The sequence below is a fragment of the Agelaius phoeniceus genome, chromosome 1 (assembly GCF_051311805.1).
Source record: "Agelaius phoeniceus isolate bAgePho1 chromosome 1, bAgePho1.hap1, whole genome shotgun sequence".
Lineage (NCBI taxonomy): Eukaryota > Metazoa > Chordata > Aves > Passeriformes > Icteridae > Agelaius > Agelaius phoeniceus.
Genome location: NC_135265.1, coordinates 62,690,744 through 62,707,709, shown reverse-complemented (window position 1 = coordinate 62,707,709; position 16,966 = coordinate 62,690,744). Strand labels below are relative to the sequence as shown.

At 38.6% G+C, this 16,966-nt stretch overlaps 1 protein-coding gene and 1 long non-coding RNA gene across 3 annotated transcripts in view; one reads left to right on the top strand and one right to left on the bottom strand.

Moving 5' to 3' along the window:
- LOC143694350 (uncharacterized) overlaps positions 1-10,450 on the bottom strand; it is a 29,814-nt gene extending 19,364 nt beyond the window's left edge. The window contains exons 1-2 of the long non-coding RNA XR_013182774.1: positions 10,078-10,450; positions 3,349-3,445 (exon numbers count right to left, since the gene is read on the bottom strand). This is a non-coding gene — a long non-coding RNA (uncharacterized LOC143694350). The remainder of the gene's footprint in view (positions 1-3,348; positions 3,446-10,077) is intronic.
- The window catches only part of CDKAL1 (CDKAL1 threonylcarbamoyladenosine tRNA methylthiotransferase), a 378,544-nt gene extending 366,296 nt beyond the window's left edge, over positions 1-12,248 (top strand). For both annotated transcript variants that reach the window (XM_077180180.1, XM_054642274.2), the window contains one exon: positions 11,550-12,248. In XM_077180180.1, coding sequence (XP_077036295.1) covers positions 11,550-11,756 — 207 coding nt within the window. In that variant the 3' untranslated portion in view covers positions 11,757-12,248. The remainder of the gene's footprint in view (positions 1-11,549) is intronic.
- The last annotated feature ends 4,718 nt before the right edge of the window (positions 12,249-16,966 follow it).

The window sequence follows — 16,966 nt, the reverse complement described above, 5'->3', positions numbered from 1 at the left end:
GGTCTTACCAGTAGAAACACTGTTTTGTGGGACTTGGCCTGTAAAGTGTAAAGAAGCCCTCTCCACACATGTGTGAGCATGTTGTCTTTATTCCAGAAATGGCCAGCCCCTGGTGTGGGACAACCTAAAGAGTTGACCTGGCTCCTTTGGTGTTGTTCAATACCCTCTTTTCCAAGGGCTGCCAGGTCAGTGTCGTGTATGTGTGACACGTGGAGCAGGAGAGCTCGTAGCTATTAATTACATGATGCATTTCTGTCTGGCCAGGAGATTGGCAAGACATGGCAGTCTAGGCTCTTGGTAGATCCAGGTGACCTCTCAGAAAGGTTTGACCACCCAAGTGCTACAACCTGAGATGGATGTATGATTGATAAATAGTGAAAGGAATGAAACCTGACTGGCTTAGAGAGCCAGATGTCAAATGCAAAACAAAAAGAAAAAGCCCCATGGAAATTACTGTTATTTTTCTTTAGTCTGAATATAATCAGGGGGTCCTTGACACAGTTTTATCTGAGAAAATTATTCACTAAATGTCTTGGTTTTCAAATGGATAGATTCTTCTTCATACCTATATATATATCTGTACTGTGGCAGAATTTGTACAAATGCTTCATTTTGGATTGGAGTGGCTTGGAAATGTCTGTGAAAGTACTTTTGATGGAACAAAAATATGTAGGCAGTAAGCTCTTTTTGTCAAAAAAAATCACATTGCTACAAAAACTACCTATGCATAATATCAACCAGATGGATTTCTGGTCCTGAGGAAAGGGTCCTGTTATCAGGACTAGAGGATTTTTTTTTTAACTCTCGTCCTTGTTTTGACATGACTTTGCATGTGATTGTTAAGTCATTTCAGTCAGTGTGACTGTGATTTATCTTATCCGTATGGAAACTATTTTGCAATTCTCACATACAAAATCTCTGATAAGTGCAGATAACATAATTATCATACAAAAAGGACAGCTGTGAATATCCATTTCTGACACAGATAGTTTTTTCAAAATACAAGAACTTTAATTTGGTGAAATGATGGAAGTAGTGCTTAGAATGACAGGAATTCTTTTCCTTTTTCAGCTCATGTGTCTCTTGTCCAAAGAAATGTTAGTTCATTATTTTTTTCAGTGAGGAGTGCTTAAGATTCTGTAATATAATCAGATTTTGTCACAGAACCACAGGGGAAAGCCAGATGTGCAGCTCTTAAGAGCTGGAAATGAATGAATTATACTTGGGGGAGTATCTTGTATGATAAAAGAAAACTGTTGTAGTGCTGTTATGCTTTAGTATGGAGACATGAAAGATCTTAAAATCCAAACCTATCAATTTGTTAAAGACTGCATTAAGCCCTGCAGTTGTCATCCTGTGGGCTTGTATTTCTCACCCCTGTAGACACCTGGTATATGTTTCCCACTTTCAGGTCATCCTCTGTTTTATTTGTGTTTATCTCCTTTTTTTGTAACTTCTTCTCCTGGTTTTGTGTAAGTACTGCATGTGATTTTGGAGTTTCAGGAGTACAGGCTGGTCAGCAGCATGGTGGCATAAAATAGATTATTGAGGGTGTGATCTTCCCTCAGTGGAAGCAGTGATTTAGATTTGGGTGAGGGTTTTTTTACCAGCCCTTGGTGTTCTCCCACTGTTGAAGTGAGTAGCTTCAAAAGTTAATAGGACAGGCAGAGATATTGAAATGATGTGGAGGACACCACCAGGAGTCAATTGCTGTCAATATTTGTATTCACCTAGAGACAAAAGCAATGGCAAAACACAAGAGAAAGCTGTATTAAAATATTATGGGCTGTATTCTCACAGACTAGTAGCCTTTTCTAAACAAAGGAAAGTTTAACAATCCTCATTTCTGTGGAAATGCCAGCTGTACTGTGTTTCAGTCTTATGTTTATGAAGTATTTTCACATGTGTCCATGTGCAATTTTTTTGTGCACAGAGCTGAGACTATTCCTTTAGCATCAGAATCTTTTAGGTTGGAAAAGACCTTACAGATTATCAAGTGCAATCACTAACCCAGCACTGCCAAGCTCACCACTAAACCATGGCCCCGTGTGCCACATCCACACATCTTCTAAATACCTTCTGGGACAGTGACTCAGCCACTTCCCTGGGCAACCTGTTGCAATGGTTGACAACCTCTTGGGTAAAAAAAAATTTCCTAGTGTCCAATTTAATAAGCTACTGTTAGATATTTTTTCTCTTCATTGTTTGTCATGTAACATTAATGTTGTTACATGTCTTTTAAACCTCTCTTTCAAGGGAGTTATTTATTTCTTTCTAACCTTTCCTGTGACCCCCATAACTACATTTCTGAGAGCTTAAGAAACAGTTATAAGTTTATATTTACATTATCCTCCTGAAATGTAGCTTTTGTCTTCCCATTTCACTGATAAAGATGAAGCAGATGTTTAAAGTGTCTGCTGGGAGGGTAGTCTAGAGAACATTATTCAATTTGATGGTGGCCAGTTAAAGATGCTTGGAAATAGATACTTAAAATTATTAAAATTTTGTATCATGAATTCAAGCAAGATGCAGTGTTGACTTTTCAGCAGTTAAGACAACTCTAGGGGATGATATTTCAGAGAAAAAGAGGAAATTAGTATTTTTTATTTCATGGGTAATTCCAGAAGAACTAAATTTCTCCTCATGAGCTAATCCTCAGATTTATCGGATACAACCTGATAGAGCACACTGTGTAACACCCACGTGGGATAAAACTGAGGTCCAGTGGGTACAGATGGTCAGAATTTGAGCATGACAGGGTGCAAGTCCCTGCTCAGGCACTCCAATCCTGTACAACTGCAGAACTTTGGTCAGACCACCCTCTGAATGATACGAAGTCTCTCCTGAGGGTAGATATTTGTTCCAGCCTGCAGATTGGATACTTAAGGCTCTTTGATGTCTTAGACAGAGTGCCAAGGTGCTATCATGATTATCTAGAATAAAATACACTGCAAGCCAAGAAAGGTTTTTCTCATGTAATCTTTCTTGTGGGGAAGGGCTGACGAATCATTTGTGGTGACTGGGGATAGAGAGATTGTGTTAGAGCAGTTAGGCTTGCTAATCACAGAAAGTAACCATTGTTTGATGTTTCCATGAGAGAGCCCTCCATTAACTGCAGCTGAACTTGACTGAGTGTGAAATTAAAAAGGAGACACAGATTTCCAGACACTCCCTCAGGTGCTCAAAAGTATGCTAACTGGCACTGTGGGAGACCTCCTAAAACAGCTAAGGATACTTAAAGGAAAGGGGCCACAGACAATATGAAAAGAAAACCTTTGTATTATCACTGAACCCACAAAGTTGATCAAGATCAGTCACACTGTATTAACTGGTAAATTTTAGGCTTACATGAAATGCTTCTTTCTGCCAAGTTCTGGTTCCAGCTGTGCTTGGTGAGCATCTGTACTCTCGGGAACTGGAGGTGTTTAATCCTAGGTAGAAAAGTCTGTGAAAATAAATGTAAGAGAAATTGTTAGGAGCCTGCATATTAAGGCATTGCCTAGCTTTAAGAAAATTATTTTAAAACTTCAACTTCACAGACTTTACAGGCTATGTTGGCTTCTGCTGGCAGCTGGAATCTAAATTGTAGAGACCCGATTGCTGACTTGCATTGTGGCACTGGAGGCACTTCAATCTTCTTAATTTTTTTTTCTCTCCCTGAAAAATGAGGGAGGCATATAGATCCCACAGATACCTACTGGAATGAAATTTGAAACTCTGGAACCTAGTATCATTGCAAAGTATTTAAAATGCTCTTTTTAAACCATGTTTATTACCCACGACATTGAATTGTAAGAAGGGCTGTATCCTTTGTCTCTGAGTTTGTTGTATTATATAAGTCTCTATGGAACATTCCATTTTAATGCTTGGTTCTGTAGGAAGAAATGAAAACACCATAAATTCAAGATTATGACATATTCTAGGATTAAGGGGGAGGCTTTAGCCAAGAATATGTACATATATCAGTTTATTCTACTCTGCTGTATGTGAAAGATCTTTGAAATCTCCTGATTTTGAGAGACAGTGTCCCTTGAGTAAAACCAGTATTACTCATTTCACTGTTGATATGTGAATATCATTCAGTTATATTGGTAGTTCTTGTGACATGAATATACATTTTCAGATCTAGCTATTCATTTTACTGGGATACTCCTTCTGATGGAAACCTTTTGTGTCTTTGCCTGTAGCTACCATTGACCTCCACATAATTGTCACTGTTGTTTCAAGATTTAAAAGGGAAGCAAAGAGGTGATGGTCTCTGAAAGCTTGTGCTGTAAAAAAAGCATATCATATTTCATTTCATATCCTCACTTGTAGAGCAGACTTTGAACATTCACATGTTGTATTTCTTTCATCATCAAACAAAATAAACTGGGAAAATTGTTGTATTATAAACACAACTTTAAAATTCTTATTTTAAAAAACATCTTCCCCCCCCCAAAAAAAATCTCAGTGTTCCTTTGAAGAAGGAGCAAGCTGGAATCCTATGGAATGGTATCTAATAAGACAGACTGTGGTATGCACACCAAAAAATGCTATCTAGTTACTACAAGTTAATGTACATCCTGTAATTCACTGTAATGTATTTTCAAAGCCACGAAGCCTGTGCTAGTGATCTAGGAAACAGATTTGTCTGTTAGCCAGCTAATTACCAGATAAGTGCCCAGAGCAAGTACCTGCCATCTCCTTCATAAAACTGTCCTGTGCACAGGGAGATAAATAGTGACAGAACCCCATCCTGAATTTGCCCACATTGTGCTGCTATGTTTATTCTTCATTTCAAGTCATTGCTTGGATGATTTTTGAAATGCAAACTTTTTCTGTGTAGAAGATCTCTCAGTTCTGTTGTGGTTGCAGGTGCTGGCTGGAATGCTGGCTGTCATGTCCTTTGATTCTGTCATAGTGATTGACACCCCACACACCTCATTGCAAAAAAAAATAAAGCTCAGAACCCAGGTATCACACTTTTTTAAAGATGTTGTGTCTGACCTTGAATGACAGGTTATTTTGACAGTGCATTGTTTGTGTAGTGGAACGATACTGAGTCACTAAGTTTAATAGCAGCACAAAAGTCTAATATGTAAAAAGAGATTCAAGTCCTGGCTGGAAGCATTTATAGGTAAATATGAAGGAACAGGGTAAAACAAGTGGGTATAATGAAAAACAGAACAAGACTGTGTTTTAAACATTTTGGAGGTGTTTTTTGGCTTGTGTTTTTTCAACTGGTTGTTTCTCTTGTTTTTGTTTCTTTTGTTAGTTGAGCTTTTTGGTTGTTTTATTCCGGCTCAAAGTGTACATCACAAAGGAAGTTATTTAATAAGCCCCAGTTGCTCGGCCTTCTGTCTAGCATCTAAGTGCTTTTTGAATTTTGAGGGCTGATTGAGGGAATAATATGAAAGACTGGGGGAGGAAAAAGAAGTAGGTAGGCAAGGGCCTACCCTTAGGTAAGAACATGGAAGAGAGCAGGGAGATGTCTGCCAAGAAAAACACTAATGCAGCCATACAGTAATGGTGGGAATTTACAGAGAGAAAATTAATTCATTTTATACTCTTAAATAGGAATATTAAAATTTGAATTTAATGTTAATGTAGGGGGAGGAAGTTCCAGATGTGTTTCTATATGACATTACAAATTTTTGTTCCTAGTGGCATCTCTGCCTTTGTTTATTTGAGAGGCTGCATGGTCAGATGATGCAAGAGAGAAATGAGGAGAAGTAGAAGGAAAAGAGAATGGACAGGAGAAATTATTGTAGTAGTAATCAAGGTAAAAGTTGACTAGTGAGCAAAATGGTTTTTTCCATACTGATCAAAGGAACCAGACAGATCATGCAGGTGTTACTGGAAAGAACACAGACTTTGCTGACTTGCTGTGCAGGTCAGGGAAGGCCCTGGTTAAAGATTGTGTCCATAAAGGATGACAGCTGGAAGGAACTGTCAGATTTAATGCAGATGAGCTTGAGGTCAATCAGTCTCTACAGCATCCCATTATTACCTGTATAGTTGTATTTGACCACGGTCCAGCCTCTGGGAGTATTGCTGACCTGCTTGGACTGGGTCATTTGCAGGGATCTTGCCATAAATGAGGAGCTGGGAGCTGTAAGGAGTTCAGATGTGCATCATGGAGTTGGTCAGGGGCTGGAGCAGCTGGACTGGGAGGAGAGGCTGAGGCTTGGTCAGGGCTGGAGCAGGGGTGGCTTCAGGGGACCCCAGCAGAGGCCCCCCAGTGCCTGCACAGGGAGGGGTTCTTGACAAGAACGAGCCAAGTGCCTCCCATTGGCACATAGGGGGGATGAGACGCTGGGCCTAAGTTGAAATGAGAGGTTCAGATGGATATAAAGGGAATGGGCTCCAGCAGGGGAACAAAGGCACAGAGAGGTTGTGGTGATCATCACTGGGTGTCTTCAAAGCCCAAAAAGAAGTAGTAACATGAAATTCCTTTGCAAAAGGACCTGGGTGCTTTACTTTTTTCCCTCAAGGTTTCTCATTTTTTAAAATGGGTAAGTAAACTCTGCATGTGTTGGGAATGAGTGAATTCCTAGGAACGGTGTACAGCTGAAAACATCTGACATAAGCATGCTTGTAGACAGCATTTTCTTTTAACAGCATCGTACTGGGCATTCATTGGAATACATGGTGGCAGGGATGCTTCTTAGAGGAATTACCATGTTAATTCCATTAGGAAAAATTTTTTTCTGTGCCATTTAGTTTGTAATTTAAGATCAGCATTCCACATTTGCAGAAGGCTGATAGACTTTTTAAAGTAATAAATCAAAGGAGTTCTCTTAATACCTACAGAACTAAATGTAGGGACATTTCCAGAAGTATTCAATGAAACTCAATTTACATATTTTTTGGATGTGTAATCTATGTGACCTTCAGTAACTGTTTGTTTTTTTAAATCTGAAAAATGCCTTTAAAGAGTAATAGCCCAGAGTTTCAAATAGTGCAGCAGGAGATGTAATGCATATTTTAACATGTTTTCTTTAAATTTGTCACACAGACTTGTTGTGCATGATTATGTAAAAGTCCGTGTTTTTAAAGCCAGTAGTACAAGTCTGTGATGTACTTGGTTGGGCTAAAAAATTCAGAAGTCTAATTTATCTTGAGATATGCTCAGTCAAGAAGTTTTTCACAGCAGTTAGCTAACACTTCAAGCTCTAACAGTGCCCCTGAGCCATAAAAGAAATTTGCATGTAAGAAATGTTTTGAATCTATTAAAACCTCAGCTCAGAGCTAAAGAGTTTCTCTTATGTCTTTGTTGACTAACATGAAGTGAGATCTTACAAAAAGCTAGGCTGTGATCGACAGATGCCAAATCTCAGGTTTTGATGTGATTATATATATTTCTTTCATGCACAGTGGTTTGCTCTGGGACTGGAGTTACAGAAAGACAGCAATCAATGGGTCTGTGCAAGAGTACACAAAATATATTACTCCTGGCAGTTGTCAAGGCAGAATTATTCAAAAAATAATCTGAAATGCATTTGATCATACGCTAGAAGTTTTAATAATTTATATTATACCTTATTAGCAAAGTCTTGTGTTTACTTTGTGACTGCCAAAACAAGATGAAAGGCTGCCTCCGTGGAACTACAAGATGCTTAGCTCAAAGTCTCTGTCTGTGCATTTCAGTTTGGTAATTTCCCTTCCTTCCCTCATTTTGATTAATAGTATATCATTTTAAATCTTAGAGTACCTTTTCCTTCATTGTGGTCCAGTGAGAGCAATGCTTAAGTCTACCAAAGAGTTTGTGGCCTATCAAGACTGAAACTAGTACAAACACGTATTTTTGAAACTTCTTTACCTTAGGCCTTCCTCCCAGCACTTTTTTGTTGAAAGAGTCTTTGAATTTTGTCCTAAATTCCACTGAAATGAATCATTATGGTAATCTTTCTAACTCTTGCAGCTACAAAAGTGTGATATCTGAGCTCAGCTTAAGGAACTGTTGCATTCTGATTAGTGATTGTATGTGGTAAATATCACAGCTATATCAGGTCAGAATATTACAGAAATTACCTAAAGGTTTCCTTGGAAAGCTAATGCACTTTGAATATTGTATCTAGAGACAGAGACACAAATAAGGACTGTTCAGAATTAATCCTTCTATTAAGTGAGAGCATAGTGAGTGGACAGTGTAAATGCTAGTTCAAAAAATTAGTTTTTTACCTCCACCGAAGCTTTTTACACCAAATGTGCATAGAGTCATATTTACAGTGTTTTTCACTAACACAGCTGTTTATGGGATACTTGTGTGCTTGGAAGAACTGCTTATATTCTTGACAGGCCATGCTGTGGCAAGGGCCACTCAGCCCTTACTCAGGAGGGAGAGGGTGCAGTGACACAGTCCCTTTAGCAGGGCTCCTCTTCCCCCTGGGGAATTTGTGCACAACAGACTCTGAGGAAGAGGCATCCACCTGCAGGTGTCTCTGAGTGATTATCCTGGGTTTAAAAGCTCTGTATGAATCTCAGGATGAGGACAAAAAGATTGTTTTCTACAGGAGCCTTTCAGTCACAGGGAGCCAGATGTACCTTTTTTTTTTTTTTTTCCACAGAGGCATATTCTGTGATGATAATGAGGGAAAATTTCATGGAAGCCTGTGGTATTACTCATGTGTCAGGCAGAATTTTGGGCCAAACTAGAGAACAGTGCTTAGAAAACATGAATCAGATGAATACACTGTACTTTCCTTGGAAGGGAATATTTGGCAGGATCACCTGAAGAGGTGTACACTATCAAACAGAAACACAACATGTTTAAGTGGTAAGCTATGATGTCTTTAAGAAAAGGGTCACTTCAGTTTGCAATTGGAGATATTTCTGTCTTTCTACAAAAAAAAAAAAAAAAACAACCAAACAACCCAAAAATGGGTTTACTGTATCAGTATGATCATCTCATTTATTGGAAATATGATGAAGTAAGGAAAAAACAAATTTCACAGCTGTACAGGCTGACTTAGATGAAATGCTACTTGGACAACTCACCAGAAGTGTTCACCACCACTGGAACTTTGTAAACCTTGCCAAAATGTCTTGTGCCATTCTGTCCTACCAGCAGTATGCAGCACTACCTAATGCATATGCAGTGCATGTTGCAGTAGAGGTGTAAGAAAACAGTATGGTAACAAAAAAAAGCAGTATAGGCATGATCAAAATTATACCAGCAAGATGAGACTCTTTGGTTTTATGTTGGAAAACAGAAAAACTGTGTAACATAAATGAAATGCCAGTGAAACCACTACTGTAAACTATGTGACAGAAACATGATTGAATGCATGAAACACTGATGTGCTTAAATGTTTGTGAAGGAGAAAATTTAAAAGAAGTCCCTCAAAACATTTTACAACTTACAATTTGTGGTTGGGGCATTTTGCTGGCTGTCCCTAGTCTTCCTAAGAAATGTAGATAGGAGCTGAAGCATTGAGGAGAAGGTCCAGCATTATTTATGAGGTACTGGCCCTTTTTATCTGTTTGCCAAGGGATAGCATCTAGTCTTGTATGAGTGAATAACTATGATTTTATCATGCAGTGTAGAAATATTTAATTAGGAGTCAATAGGCTGATTGTAGTCAGCCAAATTTTAAGTCATGATTCAGTGAAAAATAAATATCAGAAAAAATAAGACTTTAGTTGTACTGATATTTTTACAGACTTATCCATTCCTTTAAATCACTTTAGCCTTAGTGTTAATGTACCAACAATACATGTAAAAACAGGTAATTTCCATAAATTAAGCACCTTACATTAGAGATTTGTGAGACCTTCAAAGAAAAGAAATGCTTTATAAATATCTAGAAAGAATAAATTGCAAAAGAATTTTGACTCATTTGTAAAAAATCCTTTATAATGTACATTTTCCAGTTTAATCTTCAGGCAAAGGTTAATCAACTTTGATTTGGGAGGACAAGATAGCTTTGGCCATGTGCTAAAATTTCAGACACCTTAGAAATTGATCGTAATTAATAACTTAACAATAGTTTTTGATTAAGTAAACATGTCCTGCACAGTATAGACTGAATTTCTGGAGTGGTGCTGTTCCTGTGCCTCACTCTGTGGAGAATTACACCCCAGTGTGCTTACCTGTTTCCTTTCCTCTGTTTACCCAGTTGACATTCTTCTAGGTGCCCATGTGTGAGAAGACATCCTCATTTCATAGTTCACTAGATCAGTAACCCTTTGCCTGTGTGAATTGGGATCCAAGTCAGCAATAACTCAGTTGTTAGAACAGCACTTACTCCAGGCTGTCATTTGCCCCTTTGATGCTTACTTACCTAACCAGTAGTAATCATTATTTTCCTTCTACAATTACTATAATGGAGCTGATTGCTGAAATAGAAAACAGGAGGCAGTTACAGAAGGTTTGAATTGTGCTGTCACACTTTCATGGGCAGGCACCTTTCTTGGAGCTTTGATATTTCTTTGAGTTTGCCCAGAAATATGTTTGGTAAAAGACAGCGTGGGCATCTGGTCTGTATTTTCATGTGGCCCTGTTTCAGCTTCTTGGAAACACAAGATTTTCCAGATAGGTACTTTCTGGGTCCCTGATTTATTTTATACAAAATGTGAAAGAGAAAAAAAATAAAATGGTTTAATCAAAAACCTTTTTTTAACTGGAAAATTTCAAACCAATTAAAAATCCAGCTGAACTCAATTGAATTCCCAAGAGATTATTCAACTAGAGGGAGGAAAACAGAAATGAACAACAGAAATATTGCATCTTATGATGCAGCATTGTTACACCTTTGTTTAATTACACCTTTACCACTTACATCTCTTGCAAATGTCATCAGAGTTTCACTGGATGTTTTTCCTTTTGAGTATCTACAATAGTGAACTGAATAAGGAGAAAAGAGAGAAAAGAGCCTTTTACTCATTTCACTTGGATTTTCTGCTGAAATAGTGATGCAACATCTGTAAATTGTGCTGCACTTAAGAGACATCATATTCTTGGGGATCTTGGTGCTTGCAGTCAGGTTGGGAATGGTAATGGCAGGCACAGCAGGGAAGTGGGATTCAATATGCTGAATGAGAAGGTGAGTGTTTTAGCACAGCTGCCTCCTGAGGGTCAGGGGAAAGGAAAAGCCCTTTGGGAGGATTTTCAAGCACCACTGAGCTGGCACACCAGGAGTCAATGATTGACTTTAGAAGATCCCTGCTGTGCAAAGGATTGAGTGTTGTCCCCTTTATCACTGGTTAGACATTTCTTTTGGAGAAGCTAAAACTCGGAAAGTAGTGAGATAGCAGCAAAACAAATTAAAAAATAACCATCAAACAGCTGTCTCTGGTGTCAGTGAGGTCTGGAGATTTGTTTCTGTTGCTAATAGCTGCATTGGCTTGGCAGTTAATTTCATTAGAAATACTGATTTTGTATGGCATTTATAAGATTCCTGTACAAAAAACTGATGACCTGGTGATGATGCAGTGCAGGTTGAATTGTTGGTCTTGAAAAGGACAATAATTTGAACCTCAGCACAAAAAGGAGAGTGTATTTGGTATGTACAATCAAAAAGACAGAACACAGTTTCAGTCCTAACATCTGCATTTCTTCACAGGAGTTCCGACGTTCAGCACAGAATGGCACAAAGTGGAAAGCACAGCCTAACGCTGAGATCCCAGTGAAAGCACGGCTCAGCTCCTGGATGGCTTTGCAGCTGCCATGGCAACAAGAGGGAGGTGGACTGAAGATCCTGTCTGTCAGCCTGGCTCTACTGGCAGTTCTTGTTATGTTTTACTACGGAGGAATGAAAACAGAACTGTGAACTGAATGGGGCTTTTATAAAAACAATGAAACTGCTGTTCAAAATCTTCAAAGGAAACACTTTTACCAACAAATCTTTTTTTTTATTTTAGAAAAAAAAAGCTAATATAAATTGGGCAATAATTTGTACTCACTCTATGCCTTTCCTGTCATTCAAAGGAGAGAACATTAATAAGCTGTGGGAAGGCCTATCTTGCCAAAACCTGAGATCCTTGGTCGGTAGAACAGGTTGTTGCATCTTTCCTTTTCTTTTTTTCCTAAAATGATGCAAAGTTTGCATTACATGCTTTTTTCATATTTGCTGTATCAGATAAAATTGCATTAAGTTTATAAGGAATCTTTCCATTAAGTGATATCGGTCAACTTTTATGGGTAGATTATTTAAAGCTTTCCTGAAGATTTTGCTTGATGCAGTGTGATTGTTTGGTATCTGTCTTTTTACATTAGAATGAACACTGCAAGGCCATTAAAGTTTGTTATTTGTTGCTATTTATTTTGCTGTCATGTTTGAAAGAATTTTTGCCTGCTGTCTTGCATCTCTCAACTTCACAATGAGTTATTAGGCTTTTTTAATACAAGAAGAATTATTTTTTATATAAAAGTAGTTCTAAAGGTGTTGGGTTTTTATAATTGAATGGGAAGATGTTGTTCTGGTGATAGAGTTCTGTGAAAAGATGAATTTAATACAGTCTGTAGATTTTATACAATCTTTAGAGAACTACCTGGGAATCTCTTAGCTTTGTGTTCTCAGTAAAACAATTATTACTCTCTTAGTGGGGAGGCTGCATTTTACACAATGAAAATTTATAACTACTTTATTCAAGCCATTTTGTCATGACAGAATCTCCACACATCCTGTGAGTGTGCTGGTGAGTCAGGGACTGGACTGTGTGCCCAGTTCTTCCTGCACCTGACCTCATCATATTGTTGGTTTGTTCATGACTTGTCACCTTTCTGAATCTTCATCCAAACTTCCACTTGCAGAGACTGTTTAAAATCATAACACAGGCACTGTTGAGGGTTTTTTTAATGTTTGTGTCACATCCAGATGGAGCTGAGCTGTCTTACGTGACTGTTGTGGTTTAACCCCAGCAGGCAGCTGAAATACTCACCCCCCTGCAGTGGGGTGGGGGAAAGAATCAGAAAGGTAAAAGTGATAAAACTTAGGGGTTGAGGTAAAGACACTTAGGTGAAGCAAAAGCTGCACATGCAAGCAAGGCAAACCAAGGAAATAAATCATTCATTACTTTGACAGGCAGGTGCACAGCCATTCCCAGAAATGCAGAAGAGGCCTTGACTCTGTGTGAGCCCTCCTCAGCAGCAGAAAATCCAAAACATAGCCCCATACCAGTTGCAGTGAAAAAAATTAACTCTATCCCAGCCGAAACCAGTACATTGTCTCTACAGTGCAGAGGAATAGTCCCCTAGTTAGAGTGCTTGTACTTTATAAATTGTGGATTCATAATAGTTACAGACAATTAACCAGGAAGCTCCACCATGATGCTTTCAGCACAGCCTGTAAATTATAACAGCAGATGTTACTGTCTTTAGGAAGTCAGGTGTGTGATCAATCAAATATTAAATTTTTGATAGCAACCACTGAAGGTCATAAGCTAAGACTCAAAATCCATGAGTTTTAAAAGAAAAAAACAAACAAAAACATTCCCTTAATTTTCTTCTGTTTGTTGGCATGCTTTTTTTGTCAGGTTTTTCTGTACAACAAGGAATATATAACAATCAGTAATTTACTTTTTTAACAAATCTGAAAAATTCTCAGATAAAAACCCACCAACATGACTCTGGGAGTTGACATTTTCAGGAAAGTACCACAGATTGCAAGATTCTCAGGAAAACTGTGGATTGGCAAAATCATTCTATCCGAGCCAAATTTTCGCATGTGACGGGAATAATCTATGCAGATATGTTGTGTGCTTCTAGCATTATCTCTGTCAGCCACTCTAGCTTATCTAATCGTGGCAATTACAGACTCATTGCATCAGCTATTACAGAGATTTACCAAGCTTGTGATTTAGATTCTGTGCATCGTTGACTTTAATGGGACCAGCTTATTTTCTTAGAAATAGTGTAATATACTGAAAGAGGCCAAAGAAGACTTTGTAAATGACATTGCCTGCAGTATATTCTTAAACTGAGCTTTAATCTGATAAGTAGGAAGTGTTGTTTATCACGTATTTTGTTGCCTTCCTTTAGATTTTGAGAGAGGTTTTTGACACTTTGTGTTGTAGAGCAGCATTGTGTTTGTCATTGCATTCTGGTTATGTGCAAATAAAGCTTCCAAGGCCACTGAGCTGAGCAAAATGGTTCTGGTCAAACAGCTCACCTGGACCAAGCCTGGACTGCCTGGGGCAACTGGTGCAGCTTGGGAAACCTCAGTGAGTGTGGAGTGAGCTGTACAAATAGATCCTCCTCATGGAACGAGTTGACCTGAACATCTGATCTGTGATTTTTGGCTCCCTGAATGTCCTAAGTACCCTGCCAGGCAGCATTTTTAATTTTTACATCAACATTATGTTTGAGACCTATTTCCATGTATTCCCTCTTTGCAAGCCATCAGGATGGGTGAGAAATCTGCGGCACTCCAGCTTAACAAGGTCATTGCAGGAAAAGTTACCTCATAGTCAATTGATCCCACTTTCACACATGCTGAACACACTCATCACTAGAGAATGTGTCTGCTAATAAGCAGTCTACGTTCAATGACCTTTTGTCAGAAAAAAAAAAGAATATAATTTCCATTTGATACCAGGAAAGCCTCAACTATTTTTCTTAAGTGTTTGTGGTAGCTCTGAGTTCTCTTTGGCTGTTTGCAATGAGGAATCTTGCAAACCACAGAACCCTGAGTAGCAAAGACAACTTAAATCTGTTGTGAACAGCATTAAGTACACACATTTTATTTTCTGCTTGAGCATTGTATGCTGGAGGACTTTGTCATTTAGTCTTTTCATTGTAGCTTTCTAGTAATACTATACTTGTTTAGAAAAAGAGTATGACATAGAAGTGTTTTATGTAATGCTTGTTCTATAAAGCAAGAGAAAGAAGAAAAGGTGCTTTTTGAGGAGACTGACCTCTGTTACATCATTCCCTGCACATCTCTGAACATCTGACAGCTACTGTTAATCTAGTTTCACTTCCCGGTTCAACTTCCCATATGGAAAACTGGAGTGATTTTTGAATAACAGCAAATAATATCAGAAGTGGCAGCAACTGGCAACTCTGACACTGAGCTTGGCTGTGGCCATTACCCAGAATCCTCCTGCTCTTCTTGAGAAGCAATTACAATTTCACAGGTTGGAATTAAAATTCCCTGCAGTATGCAGGAGAGTAACTGAAACTGTCAAAGTGATTTCAAGCTGCTAATCTCTCCCTGCTCCAAGAGTGAAAATAGAGCCACTCTTACCCAGGCACAGATCTGACAACTTAAAAACTCCAGCCTTCCACTTCACTTAAATACATATGGAGAGTAGCTTGATCTGCTCACAGAGGATATCTGTAAAGATGTTATGTCTATGAACATTTGTGTGTTATTAACAAGTCTATCTTTTTTAACTTTAAGACGTGTGTAACTTCAGGGACTAAGACAAATATAAAAGAAGTCTTATGCAAGAGCTCTGACAGTTTGGAGGAATGAGAAGGCATGTGCCTGTTTGTGTGAGGCTTATTAAAATCTTTATTTATGTCTTCTCAAGCATGTATTTTTTGCTAGAAAATTTGCTTGCAACTTTCCCAGATTTTATTTTCACAGTTTTATATCCCATGTTATATTTTGTGTGCACTGTGGTTGATTGTATAGATAGAAACAGAGAGCATTTAGAAACTAAAAGGCAGAGGAAAAAATTGAGGGGCTGTAAAACTAGGGTGCAAAATGAAAAATATTTGTGCAAAAGCTGCAAAACAAATTTGGTCTAGGAGACATGGACCACAGAGTTAGGAATTGGCTGCAAAATACCATTGGACTTGTTCACAGGCAGGATTCATCCACTAGATAATTAAAATCAGAGTCATTGCTGGAAAATGTTTGTGCAAATATCATTAGATGTCTTTTAGTTCCATATTTGATTTATGCATGCTCTTAACATTCGAGTGAATGCTTTTTTCCTTTAAATGAAAGTTCTTCAGTTGATAGAAGGGAGATTAATTATGAATAGTCTATTTTCATTTTAAAGAAGCCAAATACCATAAAAAAAAAATCATGTCACTGCAACTGCTGGTATCCCAGAGTCCCCATTTGGGAAGTTGTGGTTATGGATTTGGATCATTAATGCTGTCCAGTCATGTCCCATGAATGGAGAAAGAGTAATATTTGAGTATCCTTTCAACAATATTTTGTTGGAAAATATTTAGCAATTATAGCCATTCTTCTTAAAAAGTGGTCTTAACATGATGTTTTATAGAGGACAATCTGCCCTGCATGGTTTCTTAATGCTGGTTGTAGGTAATGGGGTGAATTTCAATGTTGGTGACAGAGTGTGATGCAGATTTGTGCCTACAACTTGCATGCTTTAAATGCCCCATCTGTCTTTGAGTGTGAAAACAGGATAGTTGTGCTTAAGTGAGCATAAAATATTGTGTCTACTCTCTTCCTGGGTGCTGTTTGTGGGGAGTGGTGTACAAATGTTAGTTGCCAGTGAGTTACAGATTACAGGAGAAGCTTGGAGATGATAAAACACACCAAAAAAGGGCCATGATTGCTTGGCACACAGTAAGAGTTGGGGATCTGAGAGAAATTAATGTGATGAAATCATGATATGATGGAAATTTGACTTCTCATGGTTAGGACATCATTACAGTATAATCTGAAAAATAAAATGTTAATGGTGCTAGGAAGGCTTTGCTGCACAGACACCCTTCCCAACTACTCATAACTTGTGTTCCTGTGCCGTGTTGGAGCAGTCTGTTCCACCACACTGGTGCCCCAGCCAGAGAAACGCCACCCAGCTCACCGGGCCCCTGGCTGTGAGCTGGGCACACACACTTTCCTGGAGGAGGGCATCCCAACTCTGTCCCCTCTCACCCTGCCTGTCAGTGCATTGCATTTCTTGCTGCTTGGTAGGGGAGATGGGTAAACTGTGGCCAGCTAAGAAACTTGCTCAGTCCAGTGGCATGCAGTAAATAATGCATACTCTTTAGTGGTTGAAAGCTTCAGCTTTTTGTTTGGGTTTCAAGTACCTCCATTCCACTGTGAGCCTGCAT